Genomic DNA, 20,301 nt, shown 5'->3' on the forward strand with positions numbered 1-20,301 from the left:
CTTTGGGCTCGCTGCAAAACTCAAAGTGTTCATAGCAACCATCAACTCCTGTGTCTGTCTTATTCAGGCCTTCCTGGTTTAATTTGCTCCTTAACTCAACTGGATGTTTAGTCGTTTATGAGAGAGGGTGGAAAGCAGCGGGTGCGAGGTCTGCTCGAAACACCAGAGAAGTGATCCAATTTGGTGTGGGCAGTAAATTGTGTGGACTTTTTTTCAGTGCGAGGTGCGGAGCCGAGCGTGGGTCCAGAGATGCATATCTCTGCCTGGCTGTACTGTCGACAGGGCACAGAAACAGCCATGGAGGGGTGCCAGGCAGGCACAGAGAGAGAGAGAAAGAGAGAGAGAGAGTGAGAGAGAGAGAGAGACTTGGGATTGGGACCTGACACACTCTCCGTGTCTCATTTCTATATCTGACTCTTTAACCAACGTGTTCTGCCGCGTTGTAGAAGTAATAGGGTGTAGGGAAACTTCAGGAGTGAGAGAAAGAGAGAAAAAAGTCCTAATATCCAGCCAGTCTGTGAGAAACGTGGTAAGATTGAAACTACTACAACACAGTTACAAACCTCACCATGAGTGTCATATAGACCTTCAGCTGCCTCCTTGTAATCTATGAAAATGGTCTCCACGTGTTACTGTCTTGTACCCGTCTGGTCATAAAGCAACAACAACCTCAATCATCAGACGGCTTCAAACTGCTCGGAGTGAAGCAGCCACTAGACTCACACACAGCAGTGACATCACACGGTCCAAGGCCTGAACCTAAGCCGGGGCTAATTGAACCGATTACAAGCCTTCCCTTCTCCCCCTCTAATTGGCATTTGTGTGCCGAGGAGCAAATTGGTCTGGACCAGGTCTCGGCCCGGCACCCCTGCAGGCGATTAATATCTCCTCAGCTGTCACTCTGCTCATAACATCTTTAAGAACGTGGCTAACATTGAGTCTGAATTCAGCTTTCTTGAAGCGGCAAGATATTTGATTGAGAAAATACTTGTACTTTTTCTCCACGATATGTATTCTTATGCAGCCACAGTGTATTGATTTTGATGAGTAATGCTTGTCATCGTGATCATCCCCTGATTGGTAAAACGTAGACTTGTAAACTATAATTGTCATCAGCATGAGGGTGGCCTTCATCACTTTGATTTCTGTGGTGAATCAGTCAACATTATCATTAGCAACATTGTAATCCTTCTCGACTTCTTCATCACCGTAATTCTCTTCCTCCTCCTCCTCCTTCATCATATTTATCGCTGTTTGTTTCCCGCTCTCACTTTCTTTATGGTTATGGCCACATGTACATATTCTGGTCTGTCCTGTAATTGCTAGTTTGGATTGGAAGCTTCTTGGTGAATGCGTGGCTGTGTGAAAAGCTGTCTTCAAGGTATTTCGCCTCTATGAACCAAGCGAGATGAAGTCCATGTGGTAAGTCTGAGTCCGTCCTCATCGGGCACCGAGCTGTACACGTCAGACACAATACCGCAGACGTGCGTCCCATTTAAATGAAACTAATAGCCGGGAAAGCTTTTTGGACAAGATGTTGCTCTCACAATTCATTTCACACTTCGTTAGCAAGAGAAATTGTTGGCTGATATACGGTATGGAAGGAAAGATCAATATATATATATATATATATATATATATATATATCACAGCCCGGTATTAGTAATGCAATCCAATACACGTGCTTGGGTTCGACGGATTGTGTGAAAAACAATCACAAAATCATAATACAAAGGTGCATGGTGATGCATGCATCATAGCACATGAGTGCATATCAGACGCCCAATTATAGACACATGTGCTGGTGTTTGCATACTAGTTGCCTTGAGCACCCAGAAATTAGAATACATACACTCCCCTTTCTTTCGCTCCTCTTCACTCTAATTTGGATGGAGTAAATCGTCATTTTGTTTTGGAAGGAGATGGATGGGCGGTCTGAATGGTTTGGCCACCGTTTCTATTTAGAATGACAGGTCAGTCGGGCAGTTAAGGAGCCGGTCTCTGTTGTGGCCGTCTGACATCACTATTCATCGTCAAACAGTCTGCTGCGGTCTCGAGGCGCACGCTGCTTTGTGAGGCACTTTGTGTGCTCGGTGCAGCAAATGGGGGGAAATGGTTTATGTCAACGTAGGGTTGGCAAAATGTTACAAGAGACATATACTGTGATTTTATGTCCTTTTACGACAATATCTCTGGGTGTATTAGGTCATTGTGGTCAATGCTGCAAGACTGTTTCACGGCTATATTACATTTTTTTTATCTTGAAGTTTCTTTTATTCGTACAAAGGTTGTAAATCTTAAGGAAAGACAGAGACTCTGGCGTATAGAACAAGTGAAGCCCTAAAATACTGTAGAAGATGAGAGAATACAACGTTGTCAGGAAAACTTAGCCAGGTTTTGTCGTCTGTTATATAAATCTTTTACAGACAGGATTGAACAAGATAAAAACCCCTGTGTTTCCCAGACAGGAACAGGTTGGTAAATGTTAACAGTTTTTTATTTCCCCTTACATGTAGGCATCACTTTCTTGGAGCCTAGTACATAGGACTCTACCTGGCTTTATGTAATAAATAGTATAGGGACTCAAGTCTTTTTAGGGGATACGTCTCAAAGGTATGTGTGAAGTATAAAGACTTATTTCATGACAGCCAGGATTGGGTCTTTTTTTATCCGAAGAAGACATGACTTGGTGAGAGACCTGAGTATTGAGTCCACCGTCTGGCCTCTCCTAACCAGGCCAGACATTTCCCATCTGCAGGTCTGGTCCTGTACCGTAGTCATGTTTCAAACGCCTCATTTTCTGTCGTCTGGTTCGGCCCCGGTCTCATTTGAAGGTGAACTCTTCCCTCCGTGTCCCTGAAAAGAGAGGCGGAGAGGTAGAATCCTCCAAGGTCACTTTGGGTGTCTCTCCGTTAGAGTCGGTGAGTTCCTGACAAGTCAGAGACAGTTTCACTTTCTCACCAACTGTCAAGAGCTCCCTGTTTTTAAAACACATATAAGCAGAGGAAGATGTTCACAGACTTGTTGGTATTATCGGAGGACCGTTCTTTTCTCCAGATTTATCTCTGTCAGTAATGGGCCTTCAGTGATTCCTGGCAGATAGCTGCTGTGGACGACTGTTAGGGACACGGATGGAGCGAAGCTTTCCCAGATATGTGGATCTTCACATATATAGTCATCTTCTTCTTTCAGGTGTGAATAAGGCATGGGTTGAAGAGCTTTGGGGTAACAATGTAATGTATCGTGGACGTCTTCATATGGCGCTCCTGACTTTGAGCTTGTTGCTGCTTTTATTGTTTCACAGGGGAAGGATGCCATCTCTAACAGAGTGTGAGTGTGTGCGCGTGTGTGTGTGTGTGTGTGTGTGTGTGTGTGTGTGTGTGTGTGTGTGTGTGTGTGTGTGTGTGTGTGTGTGTGTGTGTGTGTGTGTGTGTGTGTGTGTGTATGTGTGTGTGTGTGTGTGTGCGTGTGTAAGAGTGCCATAAACAATATTGGCCTCCTGTTGACAAATGAATGATTAGCTGAGCATATGAACTTCGTCCTCCCATTCTGACCAAGATACACTACCGTTTTTAAAATGTAGCATATCTTTCTTGAAGGTCTTCAGTACACGTCTTTACTTTTACTTCACTATATGACCGATTCATGTTTGGGGAATTGGTGGGGGAAAAGCAGAGGGGAGTAGTGGAAGGGCTGATAAGAGAGTTGAAAGCAGTGGGGGGTGGGGGGGGGGTGTAGAGTAGCAATAGGCTGGACCCCTGCTGCTCTCTGTTTGGGGAGATCCCCACTAGTGCTGTCCCTGAGGTCGTGTAGGGAGAGGCTCAGCCAGGGCTCTTTGAAATGTGACTCTGTTATAACATGCACAGGTTTGTCCTCTGTGCTGCTTTCCTACAATCGACACACAATATATGAAGAAAACAACAACAAATTGAGGCTGAGCCGGGCGGCGTAGGGCAGAGAGAAGAGCCCCAACAAGGTCACTGAAGCACAACGCAGCGCTTCTGTGTTTCTAAATGTTTGGCTTGCCACTCGAGAGACGCAGATCCACTTGTTATACAAATGCTTTGGAGTATGTTTTGCTCCTACTGTGGATGAGATTTGTTTGTCACTAACATTTAACTCGATCTCCATTTAAAAATATGTAAATTAGCAGCTGCTGCAAGAGGAAACAGAATGCAACATGAAGATATCATGCCATGTTGGTGTTAACCCCTCTTCAGTTCTGACGCTGCCGCTGCCATCTGTGTGTGTGTGTGTGTGTGTGTGTGTGTGTGTGTGTGTGTGTGTGTGTGTGTGTGTGTGTGTGTGTGTGTGTGTGTGTGTGTGTGTGTTTGTGCGTGTGTGTGGGTGTGTTAACTCATATGTACTACTACGGCGAGAGCAATACAAAATACATTAACATGTACAATGTATGAGAAACAAATTTGCTGTCTAGTGTATCAATATATCTATATATATCATCAATATATTTACTGATGGATTTTCTGCTAATCGATTATGAATGAAGTTAATAATGTGACTGATGGTGGATAGTTTGTAGTGCTTGTACTGGGTTGAATTAGAGAGGTTTGATATTCTGCCAAACTTGATTACCAAAGTATCGGCTGGATAGAGGCAGGATGCCTATAGTGTTGATGTTAACCTTTAATGGTGTATAGATCGTGAGCTCCTCTGCACTGTTGGGGATTCATGCAGCTCTGTGAATCTTATATGAAAGTCTCCAAGCAATATGTGATATTTGATGTGTCGGTGCCCTTTGTGCTGCCCAACATTTTTTATTGTGCAACGAAAAGTGGTATTTTTTTATATTCCACCGTATCTAGATTATGCTTAACACCTGCAGTTCTATGAGTGACACCACCTTAACCCAAACCCAACATTACAACCATCACGATGGCTGGATGTTGCATTGGATTGCATTACACAGGTGCATCAAACTCGGAAGAAAATCAGAGCCATTATTTAGATTATGTAAGGGAAATAAAACACTTATAACAACAAAAAGATGTCAAAGAAAATAAATAAACTAGATCTCTATGTACCTCACTCCCTCTCTGTGCAAGGTCAGTGGGTGCACGAGGCTGGGCTTTAGTTGTGTTATGTCGTCACTTTCTCCTCAGAGCTGCAGGCTGCGACAGAGGGACGGGTTCTACCTCCAGACACAGAACCGGTGCCGGCCGGGGAGCAGCAGCAGCAGCACGCTGCTTTTGCGCTCACACTTCTAACTCGAGTTTCTTCGGTGATAATTGAGTGATCGAATTAAACCGCCTGCTTTTGTGCAACCCTCTGAAACGTGCCCACAGCAGAAGGGGGACGCACTTTACTCAGAGACTATTTATTTCTCCAGTGGACGTGGTGGGAGCGAGAGCGCGCGCGTGCAGTCTGGACTGTTCGGGCATCTCGGAGTGTGCCGGGGAGGGGAGGAAAGAAAAGACTATGTTATTTTGATCCAATCAGGACGGGCAGGACCCCAAGACTCCGGCTGTCTCCTCTGTGGACAGGCTACACACTCAGAGCGATGACTGTACTGAATTATCCACCGGCTCGCTGTCATTTCTCCGCAGAAGCCAGCTCCACCAGCACCCGCCCTTAAAAAAAGAAAGCTGCTGTGAAACAAGTCAGCACCGTCGCCGTTGTCTAACAGCTGAGATTGACACTTTACTATGTCTTGAGACGCGACGGGGAAGCTGCAAAGATGATGACAGTGAGTATCGGCTCGTTTAAATGGCGCTGATGCTGCATCCCGGCTACTTTGAGCTCGCCATGGGTAGCTTTTAACCGGTGACTTTCGTTTTGGCCTGGTAATAGTGTATCGAGAGTGGGGTGAGTGTGTGTGTGTGTGTGTGTGTGTGGAGGGGGGGGGTCAGTCAGTCTGGTCACAGCTGTAGTGGGGGGGTCATTGTCCGTGCGACACTGGGTTATAGGCGTTTCTGTCATCGCCGGGGTGTGTGGGGATGTATCGCGTTCCTCTTGGGACTTTTTTTTTTTTTTTTGGGAACATTAAATCATATGAGCGGAGCTTACGCATGACACATCGGAGGGAACGCACGCGCATTATAGTTTATTGTCAGTCGTCAGCGTCCACCCTTTAAAATACAGGATCGCGTGTATTGTGCAGCTGTCATGCGTGTAGAAGTACACCACTTGGGAGTCGGGCGTGGGGCGTATATGCGATGATGCCGCCACGGAGAGAGCGATGAGCTGAGTTGTTCGGGTAGTCTGTGACGTAAATTAAACGCCCCCCGAGACACCCGCCCGGCTGCGGGGTGGGGACCGGTGCAGCTGTCAATTTGCATGTATTTCGTGGCCAAATCCAGCCCCGTACACTGTGCCTGCGCTTCTGTTAATCTCACTGGATCAGCTTCACCGCCGCGCTCTCTCTCTCTCTTTCTCTCTCTAGACTCTCTCTCTCTCACACACACACACTTTAAATGATTCGACCGACGTTGTGTGTTCTCATGTGACCATCTTGTATCGACGCGATCATATCTGGGAAACGCGCGCTGTTTTGATGGCGCACAAATCGGAATTCACACTTCAAGAAGAAGAAAAACAAAAAAAAGCATCTGTGACCGGGATTTGAAACGCGAGTTTTTGCTCCACTCCTCTGCTTCTATTCAGCGGTCGTCCTATATACGTGGAGAGGAACACTCCGCCCGGTGCCTCAATCCGGGGTTTAACGCCCTGAACGCGTCACAGAGCCAACATGACAGGGGCTGGTGAGCGAGTGGTGAGCCCGGACACATTGAGGATGTCTACTGTAGGCTATGATCCATAATTGGTTTTTTTTAAAGCCTAAACATTATACTATACAAATGTGCGTAATGGCGAGTGGGGCCGGTTTGCTATAAAATAGGCCATAAGTAGGCTGGTAATGTTGGATGCTCTTAAGAAATGATCTCTAGGAAGAGAATATGGGAGTCTGCATGTTATAAGTAGACCGGGAGACAACGAGCAAAACACCCGGCACCAGTCTAACTCATGGGTGAGTTATTCATTCCTCTGAACACCCTGGAGGTGGATATTCAGTATTCTACCGAGGCTGTTCAAATGGCATCTAAAATAGTTTTAACTATATAACGACACCTTGCCAAGGCTTTTGTGGTCCCATTTGTGCAGCGAGCACAATCTGTATGTATCCATGTTAGACCTTTATGGAGAAGGGCCAGCTCCTCTTCATAGATCTCTGCACCGCATCAGCAATTTGTATATCTAGTCTCCAAGTTGCTGAGTCTTTTGCTCAGTGCTTTACCCAATATAGAAATTGTCTGCATTGGTTGCTGACGTCACCAGCCGGCCCAGGTGTGGTTTAGTAGCCATACAGTAACTTAACCCTTGTGTTGCCTTCGGGTCAATTTGACCCGATTCAATGTTTCACCCTCCTGTCGCCTTCGGGTCAATATGACCCGATTCAATGTTTAACCCTCCTGTTACCTTTATATTTACTAACATATTTTACCCTTGAGGTCAATATGACCCCAGCTATTAAAATCTCCAGAAAATTATTAGAATTAATATTGTTTTCCAAGTTTAAGTGTGAGGTACTTTATGTTTGTTTGTTGACTCCCGAAAGAACACCGACATTAAACATTGAATCGGGTCAAATTGACCCGAAGGCGACAGGAGGGTTAAATATTGAATCGGGTCAAAATGACCCGAAGGCAACACAAGGGTTAAGAAAGCCCATTATAACGAGGCTCTTATTGGTGAGCCTGGTGCAAAAGTACTTTAAGTCTTCGAAACCAGCAATTGGCAATCTTCATAATGAATTTATTTTCCAGAACAACTCATTATGTGGATCACGTAGGAATATGTGGTTAATTTCTCTTTGCCCTGAGAGGAATGTTGCTGCTTCTTGCTTTTCATTAACTTTTAAAAGTGGCGTGAGACATTATGATAATGTGCTCCTGTGGAGAAAAGACTGGTAACTCTGCAAGAGAAGGCTCAGACCGGGTGGAGATTTGTGGAGGGTTGTAAACAACATGGACGTTTTCATTAGCGATGAACTAATCAGCGAGCTGGCCGTTGGGGCTCTGCAGGAGCGACACAGGTTAGACAACGACTCTGGACCCCTCTGTCCGTGTCTCATATGGTGTGCATTGACATGTCAGTGATGCATACTCTCAGCCCTCACAATGTGAGATACCCATGTTTTGTTCCTGTGGTGCTGCAGATGTAGCAGTGGGTGGTGGGATATCATTCTGACACTTCCCACACACACACACACACACACATTGTACACATTCACCAGAGGAATGTATAATCAGTTCCCATTGTGGAGTTAGACTGAGAAGCTCGGAGCAGCACAGTTGTATGTATAGCAGATGACTAGACAACAAGCTCCAGAGAGACTGTGACTGCAACATGGTGTGCAGAGAGGAAGTGCTTTGTAGTTGGTCTCAAAACACCAAATTACCAATCTAAAGCTTCACACTTCCCGATATTCTCCTTTAATTGTCCTTCTCCTCTTTCTCCTTCGCTCTCTATTCTTTCTCTATTTCAGACTCTCGTTGTTTGCACATGCCTTGCCTCCGTTTCACTCTTCTTCTCTGTTCCTCTTGTCGCTGCAGGATTACCGGGAGGATGGCATGGACCTGGGGAGTGACGCCTCCAGTCGCTCCAGCTCAGAGTCCAATTCCAACAAGGTCACACCGTGCTCCCCTTGTCTCGACCTGGCCACTTTGGAGGACTACAAATCCTCTCCCTCCCTAGACCTGGCCACCTTAGAGGACTATGAGCAGGACGAGGACTACCAAGAGTATAAGAAGAAGGTGATCGAGGAGTGGGAGAGTGAGTATGGAGAAGACTCCATCTCTCCACAGCCTCCTGGTCAAGAGGAAGGTGGAGGAGCCCCCGTGGGGGCGGACGGCCTTGGCGAAGGCTATACGAAGGCAGTGAACAGTCGCAGCCTTGCTGAAGAATTCCAGGATGTGAAGCCCGTTCCACCCCTTCCGGCCTCCGGCGGCGACACGGCTACCTCCGCCGCAGCCGTCCCAGAGGAACTGAAACAGAACGGCAATCTGATTTTGCCCAGGAGCCATCAGCTCCGTTCCCGCGGCGCACCGCAGAGGGCCACAGGGACTCCCAAGCCACGCCACCGGAGCTCCACTCGAGGCAGGGGGAGTCGCAGCACTAGCAGGGGTGCTGGTGCTGGTGGTGGTGGCGGAGGAGCCGGAGGAGGCAGTGGAAGCAGTGGAGGGACTGGGGGACGGATGGGGGGCTACAAAGAGGAGGAGGGTGTCGAGGAGGAGCCTCTCCCCACCATGGACTGGGCAGCCCTGGAGAGACACCTGGCTGGGCTGCAGTGCAGAGAGCAGGAGAACCAGAATCTCAACCTCAACCAGAACCACAACATGGGCAAGACCAACTACACCTCGGTGAGTGTCGAAGGATGTTGTTGTTTCTTTGTGTTCCTGTTGGTTTCTCTGCTTGTGTGTGTCAAAGGTTACCGTGTCACACAGAGACTCCCCATGCTGTGGTGGGCATCTGTCATCCAACTGTTCACTGTGAAAGTTTGGACCCCGGGACACATGCGGTCAGGTTAGCTGGAGTCAGGAGGAGGGATTAGTCGGCTAAGCGCCAAGCGATGTGGTCCAGCTATTAACCCGACCACCGTGGAACTCTGGGCTGCATGTGTGCACAGATTCAACAATACAAGCAGTAGTTATTATTACGTCATGACTTTGGACAGATAATTACTACAGCAGAGATGTGTGGCTGACCTTTCAGTCTTGTATCTGTTAAGTCTAATCATTTTTAAATCCTTTGTTATGGCTATGTGGTACTTCTACCAGAGGAGGTCAGTGTTGCATTGACACTCTGCAGAGCGGCTGCAGGCCTCTGGTGGCACACCGGCAGCTCTCCTAAAGGCTGTTATGATTCACTTACAATCTCATGACATCACGTTTTAAATGGCAGTCCCAGCAAGAGTTTTATGGTTTATTGTTGGTCAGTGGGTTCAAACGGGTGTAGCTTAACAAACGTGTCGGGAGGGACAGTTTACAAGCGGCCACAGTTGCAGTGCAGAGACGTAGCTGTTGTGTCGCTGCCTGAAGCGAAGTGAGGGCAAATGTGTGTTTGAGAAATCGGGATTGGTGGTCCTTTTGGTATGCAAGCACCAAGACCTCTTCCTCAGTGCACACGGACAATGGCGGCACCCAGGGCCTTTGTGTGTGTGTGTTGTGTGTCTTTGTTTGTCTGTCCTGGAGGCCCCCTCTGTCTCCTAAGGCATGTCAAGAATGCAGCGAGAGAAGTGGGGGATGAGAGGAAGGAAAGAGGGAGGAAAGGACAGGAAGATGGTATCTTTGGGACCAGGCAGTTCGGGGTCACATGCCTAATGTGGTTGCGTCAATGTTCATTACCTGCTGTCCATCTTCAATGAAAAGGTCTCCTCCTGGGTCGCTTTAGTCTGGGGGAAATCTGCTCTCTCTCTCTCTCTCTCTCTCTTTCTCTCTCTCTCTGCCTCTCTCTCTGCTTCTCTCTCTGCCTCTCTCTCTGCCTCTCTCAGCAGTGGGCTGTGATATAATTGATGGGTGGAAGAGATTTTTTTGAAAGAGAGCCTCTGTCTCCACATGCAGCCACTATCCTCTGCACACACACACAAACACACAAACACACACATTCACTGACATGCTCTTTACCACATGTGGTGTCTCTCACACACACACACACACACACACACAAGTCCTGGTGTGGCTGATGCTGATATAGTGCCACAGCTACAACCGTCTTTCCGATTTCAAGTAAAAAACAATCCTGAGACGAACCAGGCCTCACATTTTGATGGCCTGAAAAGATAAGAAATGAGACATGTAATCCCTCCTAAACTGGAACCAGAAGAGATATACTGGAAAAGACTGGAGGCAATCCCACTTTTAAAAACAAATGTAGGCTGTTGCTACTTTTACAGAGGAATTCCTAATCATATGAATCATGTCAATACACTCCATCCCTGAATATCTGATGTTTGATTTGACATTTTGCATTATTTAGAGCTATCTCTGAGCTTCCACATGTGGTATGAGAGGACAATGCTAGTATTGACTCTCTGCTAACCTGCTCGCAAGAACCCAAAAGTAGATCATTTAAGTACTGAGACATTCCTATAAGTAAGCTTGTGTGTCTTTCTATGTCAGGGGGCATCTGAGTTTCTTTCCTCTGAAATGTCACGGATATTATAGACACCCTGGAGGAAAAGAGTTGCTGGTGCTTTTAAAATGTTTTCAAATATTTAGACATCCTCTCAGGCGGGACCCACTAGCGAGATGATGCGTGTGTTCATGTATGGAGGGGTCTGTCTGTCTGGGATGTGGCTGGGGTCCAGAGGGACACAGATATTCATGCTTCAGTGGAGCTTCAAAAGCATCTGTGCTTTCAGAAAGACGGGACACGGTGGAACTCAAAGCTAATACTCTTTAGTGGTAGCTTGGTGCCTGGAGATGGTTTAGCTTGTCTCCAGTGGGATGCAGTAGCTACACAACACCACATACACACTGACTGTATATCAGGAAATGTTAAACTATGGATCAGTGAAAATGAGCTTTAAACCAGCCAGATAGGATATACTCATGCACAGTCATTAGCATGTAGTCACCAGCATTAAGACCTCTTCCTGCACATTGGTGGTCCGCTCCACAGTCCCATGGCAACAACCCCGGTCAAAGACAGGGTTGAATCATAGTTCAGGAGAGTTTGAAGGTCTTTGAAAAGGTAATTTAGCTTCATTCAAAGGAAAAGTTCAATAACATTTTGTTAAATGCACTTATTCACTTGCCAAGAGTGAGATAAAAAGATCGCCATGTGTGGTATTATAAAGCTATAGACAGCAGTGGGTCACCTGAGCGTAGAATAAAGAGCCTGGCTCTGTCCAAAGGTGAACAAATCCCCCCATCAGCACCGCTAAAGTTCTATAATTGGCACTTTATATCATTTTTGTTTCATCCAACCAAAAGCCAAAGTGTAAACAGGATATGTCCAGCTGTTACTGAGCCAGTCCTGTCACTTTTACAATCAAGCCACATGTCAAACTATTCCTTTGCATTTGTCAAACACACACCTAGTAGAGTGCCGTTTACTTGTAGATAAGCACTAGCTAATCGGTGCCATAAGAACCCTCGCTTATCCTGCATGTTATTTTATTTTTGTGCAAATGAACCAGCCACATTGGTGCAGGTGTGTTTATTTAGGGCGTGGTAGTTTCTGGCTGCTGTAATTTCCGCATCCGCCTGCAGGCTTTGGGGTCAGGAGGAGGCATGCTGATTGCTGACCTGCTCGTAATTTCTTTTTGATGAACTCTGGAGTCGCGTGGCAGAGAGGGGCCCACAGGGACCTCAAGTACACCAGGCGTAACACTACCCCTAACCCTCTATTTAGCCCCGCACCCCTGAAAGGCAAACACAAATATTATTCTTCTGAGCTGGTCTTGAGTTGAAAAAGGCAGAGATGGGTTCAGTCTACATTCATTGCTATCTACAGGACTGTCTCAGAAAATTAGAATATTGTGATGAAGTTCTTTATTTTCTGCAATGCAATTAAATAAACAAAAATGTCATGCATTCTGGATTCATTACAAATCAACTGAAATATTGCAAGCCTTTTATTCTTTTAATATTGCTGATTATGGCTTACAGCTTAAGACAACTCAAATATCCTATCTCTAAATATTAGAATATCATGAAAAAGTATACTAGTAGGGTATTAAACAAATCACTTGAATTGTCTAATTAACTCGAAACACCTGCAAGGGTTTCCTGAGCCTTGACAAACACTCAGCTGTTATAAATCTTTTTTTTTACTTGGTCTGAGGAAATATTAAAATTTTATGAGATAGGATTTTAGAGTTTTCTTAAGCTGTAAACCATAATCAGCAATATTAAAAGAATAAAAGGCTTGCAATATTTCAGTTGATTTGTAATGAATCCAGAATGCATGACATTTTTGTTTTTTTAATTGCATTACAGAAAATAAAGAACTTTATCACAATATTCTAATTTTCTGAGACAGTCCTGTATACTCAGGAAATTACCTGTATATTTTTTTTTAATCCATGCCTACCGGCTACTTACTTTTCAAACTCAGAGCGCACCAACTCAGACTTACTCACACAATTCAAAAACAGCCCCATAGGCAAACTTTGGCTAGAAAGATTGGGCCTGTGCTGGGACCTGCAGCACCACTCCTACTTTAAACGAGTAGGATCTGGATCCGTTGACTGAAAAGTCCTCTGTAACTCTGGCAAACATGTATGTCAGAGATTATGTACAATCTTTAATCAAAATCAAAACAACAAAAAAGCCTACCAACTTTATGTAAATAGTATGCAAGGTGAGATTATTTAAAGGAATTCGAACAAACTTAAAATAAAGTTACGTGGCATTATTGTCTTTTAAAAATTGTGGACCACTTTCAAGTTTTTTTTATCTCAGACAGATGTGATGATGTTTTTTTTAGGTTTTTCCTGTTAACAGAGGAAGTAACAGGTTGATGAACCTTTATGACATTGGAAAGTGGCGCTCAGGCACAATGTATAAACAGTAATAAAAAAAAGTCCTCTGTCGGAGCAAAAACTCAAGGGCCATAGAAAGGAGAGGTTAGAGAAAAAAGCAACGCAGAGCGGGATTGGGCTGTTTCTCCCTCTCTCACACTGTGCTCTGTGATTACGAACAAGTTCAACAGTTGATCTGTGCTGGCTAGCCTCCACTAACAACCTAACTACTACCTTCACCCTGTACTTAGACTGTGCCACGTAGAGCCAGAGAGGGCAAGTGGAGAAAAAAAAGGAAATAGTTTGAGAATCTGAGTCCTCAGTGCAGTTATTTTTAAATGAATAGGCACAGACAATAAATAAAAAGTAGCTGAGTTGGATCTTTTCGGGAAAAGCAAAGGCAAGCCTGAAGTTAGGAGGGAAGCATAATGGATGGGATCAAAAAGAACCTGTGGAGGGAGAAGGAGGTGAGGGAAGGTGTGTGGGGTCCGAGGAATGGTTTGAATGAAGACGGTAGTGAGCATGAAAGGGGCGGAAGGTTGGAGGGGTGGATAGTCAGTGATGTATATATGGGTAGGAAGCAGGGGGGAGGTGTCAGAGACGGGGGGGGCAGGGCTTTAGCCAGGTGTGGAGAGCGCTCCGGTGTCTGGTTCAACCCTCTGGGCTCAACCACTGTTCATCGTGTGTGTGCGTGTGCCGGTACCAGCTGAAACACGCCCGGCACTCTGCACATTGCAGCTCACTCACATGCGCTCTCCTCTCACACACACACACACACACACACACACACACACACACACACACAGACCTTCACCGCCTCTGCTTTTGAGTCAGGCGGTTTTTCTGTCTCCTGTTAGTCCAAACACTCTCATGCACTCTCTCACCTCACTGAATCACAGCATATCTTTTTCTTCTCATGATATCCTGACTGTCTGCTGCTGTTGGTGGATGTTTTTCTTCTTCTCTTTTTTATAAGTGAAGTGTTTTTCATCTCAGCTTAACCTTGGATTCCTCACAGCAAGTTGGGCACTTAACTCAGGTAAAGCAACATATGACGTGTAGAAGTGTGCTTTCTGTCATGTTGGTCAGACGCCTTTCAACATTAAATGTACATGTGATGTGCGGCCGTTCGATCAATTGTTTGACAAAATGACTCCTCATTTAATTATACACATATAATAGAGCACTACATTCTTCTGCTGGGATGTCTTGTCTTTTTGAGTTTGTATGAAAAGTTAAATATGTCGATAATGGAACATAAAGTAGAGCCCGCTGCACATGTGTCCATGCATCTAACGTCCTGTGTGACTGACCCTTTAACCAAGAGCAGGTTCAGACTAGAAGGACTCTGACCATATGTGGTTAGCTACTTCTTAGTCGCCCTTTTTGCTTTTTCTCTTTCTGGCATAGAAAGAATATCAGCAAATGTGCAGTCCATGTGTGTTTGAATCCTGTTTTAAATATGCAAATCGTTGTGCTCTACACCTGCTTTGAAAGTCTTTTTTACTTTGAGGTGCAGAGAAAGATGTTGACAACAAGTCGAGCTCAAAGAACTTGAAAGAGGCCAACTGATTCAAATGTTTGCGTTGCCTCTGGTTGTCACCTCAGATCCTCTGTTAAAAGCTACTCCTGCACACACCAGCGACTAGAACGGACTGGCAACTGCTTAAACAGTCTGCACATGCACACAAATAGAGGAAACCAGGAGGCTGTTGAGTCCCAAGACACTTCCTAAAGACAAACAAGATAAATGTGTTTTCAGGGTGTTGTTACACCTGTTGTACAAATAGAGAATAAGTCAGATAAGAGGGTGCAGCTTGCATTGTAGACCTCTGTTTAAGTAGTAAAACGCTAGAACAAACTACCTTAAAGGTGCAATACATGTAATTCAGAGCGTTAATATAGCAACAAGCTACACTCAAAGAAATGACTCATTGGATGAACTCAATAAAAATGTTGGCAGGTTTTCCATCCAATAATTATATGCAACTCCAACTCAAATTTAGCACATCAGTACAATAAAATGTCATTAAGTTAGTCCAACTCATTTGTATCAAATACATCTAAAATAAAATAACGATATTCATTAAATTAAATTAATTTGTGTTTGTCCAACTCAAAATATAAACTAACTAAAAAATATATACAAACTCCACACAGAAGGAACGCCCCGACTGGGAATTGAACCCACTGGCCTCTGGCTGTGAGGCGACAGTGCTAGCCACTACACCACCGTACAGCCCTGAAAGTGTGTTCATTTCATATAAACAACTGATTTTCAGAAAGCGCATGCGCAAAGGGTAGTCCTCAATGAAACACATTTATTTTGAGTTGATATGCACACCATCTAACCTAAATAAATCTAATAAATGAAAGAATTCATACATTTTGTGTTCCACCCATTAAATATAAATATCTATTTTTGTAATTGATTTATTTAAATGTATCAAACCATATTTAAATGTGTCACCTCTAAGAAGGGCTTGAATCATTTTTTTGAGTGTACTATCAGATAAAGATATAGTGAAGTAATGTCTACCTGAGCAGAGAATGGAGTTGATCTGCCTCTGTGTGTGTTGTTATTCGAGCTATTTGAGCTGTGTTGACCCAGCCGTGCATGCTTTTAGTGAATGTTTGTGTATGTGAGCGTGTCCCACTGGTTAGCCCACCCATCCTCGACCCATCAGCCGTCACCATGTCGCCAGGAGGAGCGAAATAAATCCTTCCAATCCCAATCAATTGTACACACCACCATTCAATTAGTAAAAAAAGAAAAGAAAAAAGGCTTACAGCCAATCAGTGGTCATGAACAGCTCACACACATACGCTCTATCACTGTTGATGATTTAACATGCTCAATCAGCCAAATGTGCCAGAAGGCCGACACTGGTGTGTGTGTCAAGGAGCAATGATGCATAGTAGTGTGTGTTGTTGTTGAAGGAGCCAATGGCCTTCAACGGTGGTTCAAATGGAAAGTCCGTTTTAAGGTCAAGCGGTCTGCTATGCCATGTTGTGTCTGGATGGATTCGGCACCTGCACATGCTCATGTGCACTTTGAGATAGACCGGCCGGCTGTCAAAACATTCCGCTGCAACCAGGGGAAACACGACGCCCACGAAATACAAGTTATTAAGTTTGAGTCCTAAACGGCTCTTATCTGGTGTCAAAGTGCAGTTCAATCAGTTGCCTGATCATTTCTCCTCGTCACACATGCAAACCTCTTGGTTTTTATGACGCTCGGGGTTAACTGACAGATACGCTAACTGAGGTGGAAGGGTATCAAGTATTTCACCTACACTAGCGTGATGATTCATCACGTCGTCAGGCAAGCCAGATGCATTGTGGGTCAATCTGATAAAGACGATGCTATGATTGGAGATATGATAACGGTGTTTCAGGTGGAAAGGCACAGCCTACAGCTCCACGTTCCTCCCCTGTTTGTCTGGTTGAACTCACACAAACACACTTCCTCTGATTCATTCAAACCATGATTCACCAAGGCCTGAGAGTCCCCCCCCCTTCTCAGCATGTGTTGTACCCGGTTATATCCTGTCTGGGGTTGGAACTCAGCTTAGGTTCATATAAGTCTCAAGCTCATTTTGTTCCACAGTTGCCAATCTTCACCTTCTTCTCTTTCTCTTGTTTCCTTCCCCCTTTCCTCCAGACATCCCCTGTTGTTCACTGCCGTTCACACTCCTGTTCCCTGCTAATTGTCCTCTTCCTCAAGATGTCAGGAAGCATTAGAGCATAATGTTCTCACACAGCCAATATTCAGCAGGAGAATATCCCCCCCCCCCCTCCACCTTATGAAAACTATTAAAGGCAGTGTGGGGAAATGGGGATTTATGTAGCAGTGAGGAGACGGCCTCTAATGTTATAGCTACGTGTCAGTCCTCATTCTGCACAGTCACTACAGAGCAGAGCCGAATACGCACACGCACACACACACACTCACACACACACTGGCCGGCTTTATAAGTGGAAACGGGACCACCGGAGATTAAAAAAAACAAGGTTTATTGCAAGAAGGCAACAAAAAGGGAGTGAGAGCTGGAAATTGAGAAAGAGAAAGAGAGTGTTTGTGTTTTCTAAGCAGTGAAGGATTTTAAGCTCTTATCCATCGCCTCTCCTCGCTCTTTTTTTGGGAGAATAAAGGGTGTAGTCAGACACGCACACAGCGGCCTGCGTTGGTGACGCGTGTGCATGTGGGTGCCTGCTTGAACTGCTCGTTTTGGGTGGAGCTGGAACATGAAGCACTGGTCTTCTCTGCTCCCCTTAGTGTGTGTGTGTGTGTGTGTGTGTGTGTGTGTGTGTGTGTGTGTGTGTGTGTGTGTGAACATGATAGAGAGGGCATTTGTGCCAGGTCATGCAGAGAGCTCATCTGTTGCTGTAGAGCACAGAGCACTTTTATCACCTCACATACTCATAACACAATAATAATCATTCCATGAGGCTGAATTAAGGCTGCAGCTGAGGATGATTAGTCTGTAAATTGTCAGAAATGTCATCAAATCTTAAATGATGTCTTCATGATGCTTGTTTTGTCCAACAAACAGTCCAAAATATGAAATGAACTATCATGTGGATTGAAGCGGGTTCCGCGCTACACCTCGGGGTGGATGTTAGCCGTGGGGCCTTTGTTGCATGTCATACCCCATTTTCCTCTCACCCCTATTTCTACACTTGTCCCCTGTCAAATAAAGACAAAAATGCCTACATAAATGATACTTCAATTTTACAAATATTTTCTTTTGTCCAACCAAATGTTGAAAGCCCAAATATATCAATACTATAATGTTATAAGAGCCAATAAAAGCAGCACATCTTCATATTTGAGATCTGGAATCAATCAAAGAATGTTTAAAACATTTCTATTGAAAACAATATGAATTGTTTGTTGATTCGTGGGCTCGTCATTGAAACTAGAATAAAGGATTACTCATTTCAGCTCCGGACTAAAGTCAGTCCCTGTAGTCACGACAGCAAGAAGCTGCTTAATATTCACTGTGACTCACTAGTTCTGTTTCAAAATGGACTTTATCAGTGCACCTGTGTAATTGTTGGCCAGTTTATCATTCACTCGATTGGAATACAAGTTTGTTGTGACGCATTTAAAATGTGAAGCAAATACGAATGCATCCCGGTGGTCACAGCAGGTTTAGTCTTTCCACCACCAACCGCAGACAGAAAGGCCTCATTAGACCAACCTCTGGCGGCTGACCATAAGACTGAGCACACACACACACACACACACATGTATGCACTCCCCGGCCTTCCACATCAGTTCCTCCCTGTCAGAGGGAGCTCATTAATGACAGAATCTGGCCCTCACACTGAGCCAACCTGCTTCCGCTGTGCATTGTTTTTACAGCGGCACAAAATGTCAGCTCGCTAAAAGCACGTGTGATCCCCGTGCTGCTCACGGAGAAGGAAGGGGAGGCAGGACGAGAGAAATGGGAAGGAAGATCGAGAAGTGCAGTCGCACCAAAAGGCCAGAGAGGAAGGAAGACGGGGTGGATGGCAAGGACGCGAAAAAGAGAGCAAGCTGTTCGTCAGCCGAAGGGAGGAGGAGGCGTCACAGCTGGACTGAGAATCCTGTCGGGGTTTTTCCATGCGCTGCACACCGGGGTTGGGAAGTAACAGATGACAAATAATCAGGACTATGTAATGAGATTACAAAAAAAAATGTGCAATCAGTTTCTCGTTACATTGTCATGGGGACTTGATATTTTATGGCGCTATGTTTTTCTTGTCTCAGTTTTTACCAATTCTGAAGGCTGAATATGTTCTTCTGTATATCCAATAAGTTACTCCTATCACGATGAAAATGTATTTTTATTTTGTATTCCATTATTTAGTTTTCCTTCTTTACTTTGAAAGGGGAAGAAGACATTTCGGATTCGTACTACTCTTGTGTTGCGTGATCAGAGTCCTCCATGTGGCCTCTGATCGAAAAGAAATCAAACACTAAAGAAACAGCATGCCACACAAACATGGATAGTGTGTGTCAGTACTCGTGTTTCCAACGGTATTTTGAACTGTAAATACTGAATATGCAAAATGCATCTTATTTTTATATTTGTGGGAGTCCAATTGTTGCATTCATTTGTTAGTGTTCAATTGTATTCACATTTTAGTTCATTTTTTTACGTTACTGATTCCCAAAAAAAATCCCTTGTAATGAGTAGTTAGTAAATGACTCCTAATTAATCAGACCCGACCCTGTCCTCCACCCACAGCACCATGTCCATGTCTCTGCATGCAGTGAACCGCCATGTCGTTCTCTGTTATCAGGGACTTATGAGTCGGTATTCATTATTTCTGTTTGCATCTATAAGTATGCCCTTGGCAGAGTTAAACACACAGAGCCCCGCACGAGTGTTGTTTTGATGTGTGGGATGAGAGGAGGAACGCGAGGATGAGACGAGCTGCTCCAGCGCTCAGTGCACACGACAACACACCCTCGCAGCGAGAGTGATACACAATTCTCCGTTCAGGAATAAATGACATACTGCTGTCAAAGTGTGCCATTAGAGTCAGCAGACAGCTGTATTTTAGCTGCACAGACCGACAGATTGTTTGTATACTGTGGGCAGTGGGTGGGAGGCCCAACTGCAGTCTGAATGTCTCCAGTAAATAATCTGCGTTCTGAATCTGCGTTGTGCTTATCTGGGCCTCATAGATCATCGCCGTATTTTTAGGGCCATGTAAGGTGGCTCACACATCGTTTGAGAATCAGGGTATGGGTACGTCAGGAGTCGTGGTCTTTTTTGGTGTGGATATAAAGAGGGTCTGTCTCGCTCTCCACCTGTGCTGTG

General features: G+C 44.9%; 1 protein-coding gene across 3 annotated transcripts in view; it reads left to right on the forward strand.

The window, feature by feature from the left end:
* Nucleotides 1-20,301, forward strand: part of schip1 (schwannomin interacting protein 1) — a 221,671-nt gene that overhangs the window by 175,898 nt on the left and 25,472 nt on the right. For 2 of the 3 annotated variants that reach the window (XM_056440794.1, XM_056440795.1), the window contains exon 9: nucleotides 8,571-9,377. In XM_056440794.1, coding sequence (XP_056296769.1) covers nucleotides 8,571-9,377 — 807 coding nt within the window. Of the gene's footprint in view, nucleotides 1-5,198; nucleotides 5,705-8,570; nucleotides 9,378-20,301 lie in introns of those variants that run through there. The other variant, XM_056440798.1, reaches the window with a different exon arrangement.

This window comes from Pseudoliparis swirei, chromosome 20 (genome assembly GCF_029220125.1).
Source record: "Pseudoliparis swirei isolate HS2019 ecotype Mariana Trench chromosome 20, NWPU_hadal_v1, whole genome shotgun sequence".
Classification (NCBI taxonomy): Eukaryota; Metazoa; Chordata; class Actinopteri; order Perciformes; family Liparidae; genus Pseudoliparis; species Pseudoliparis swirei.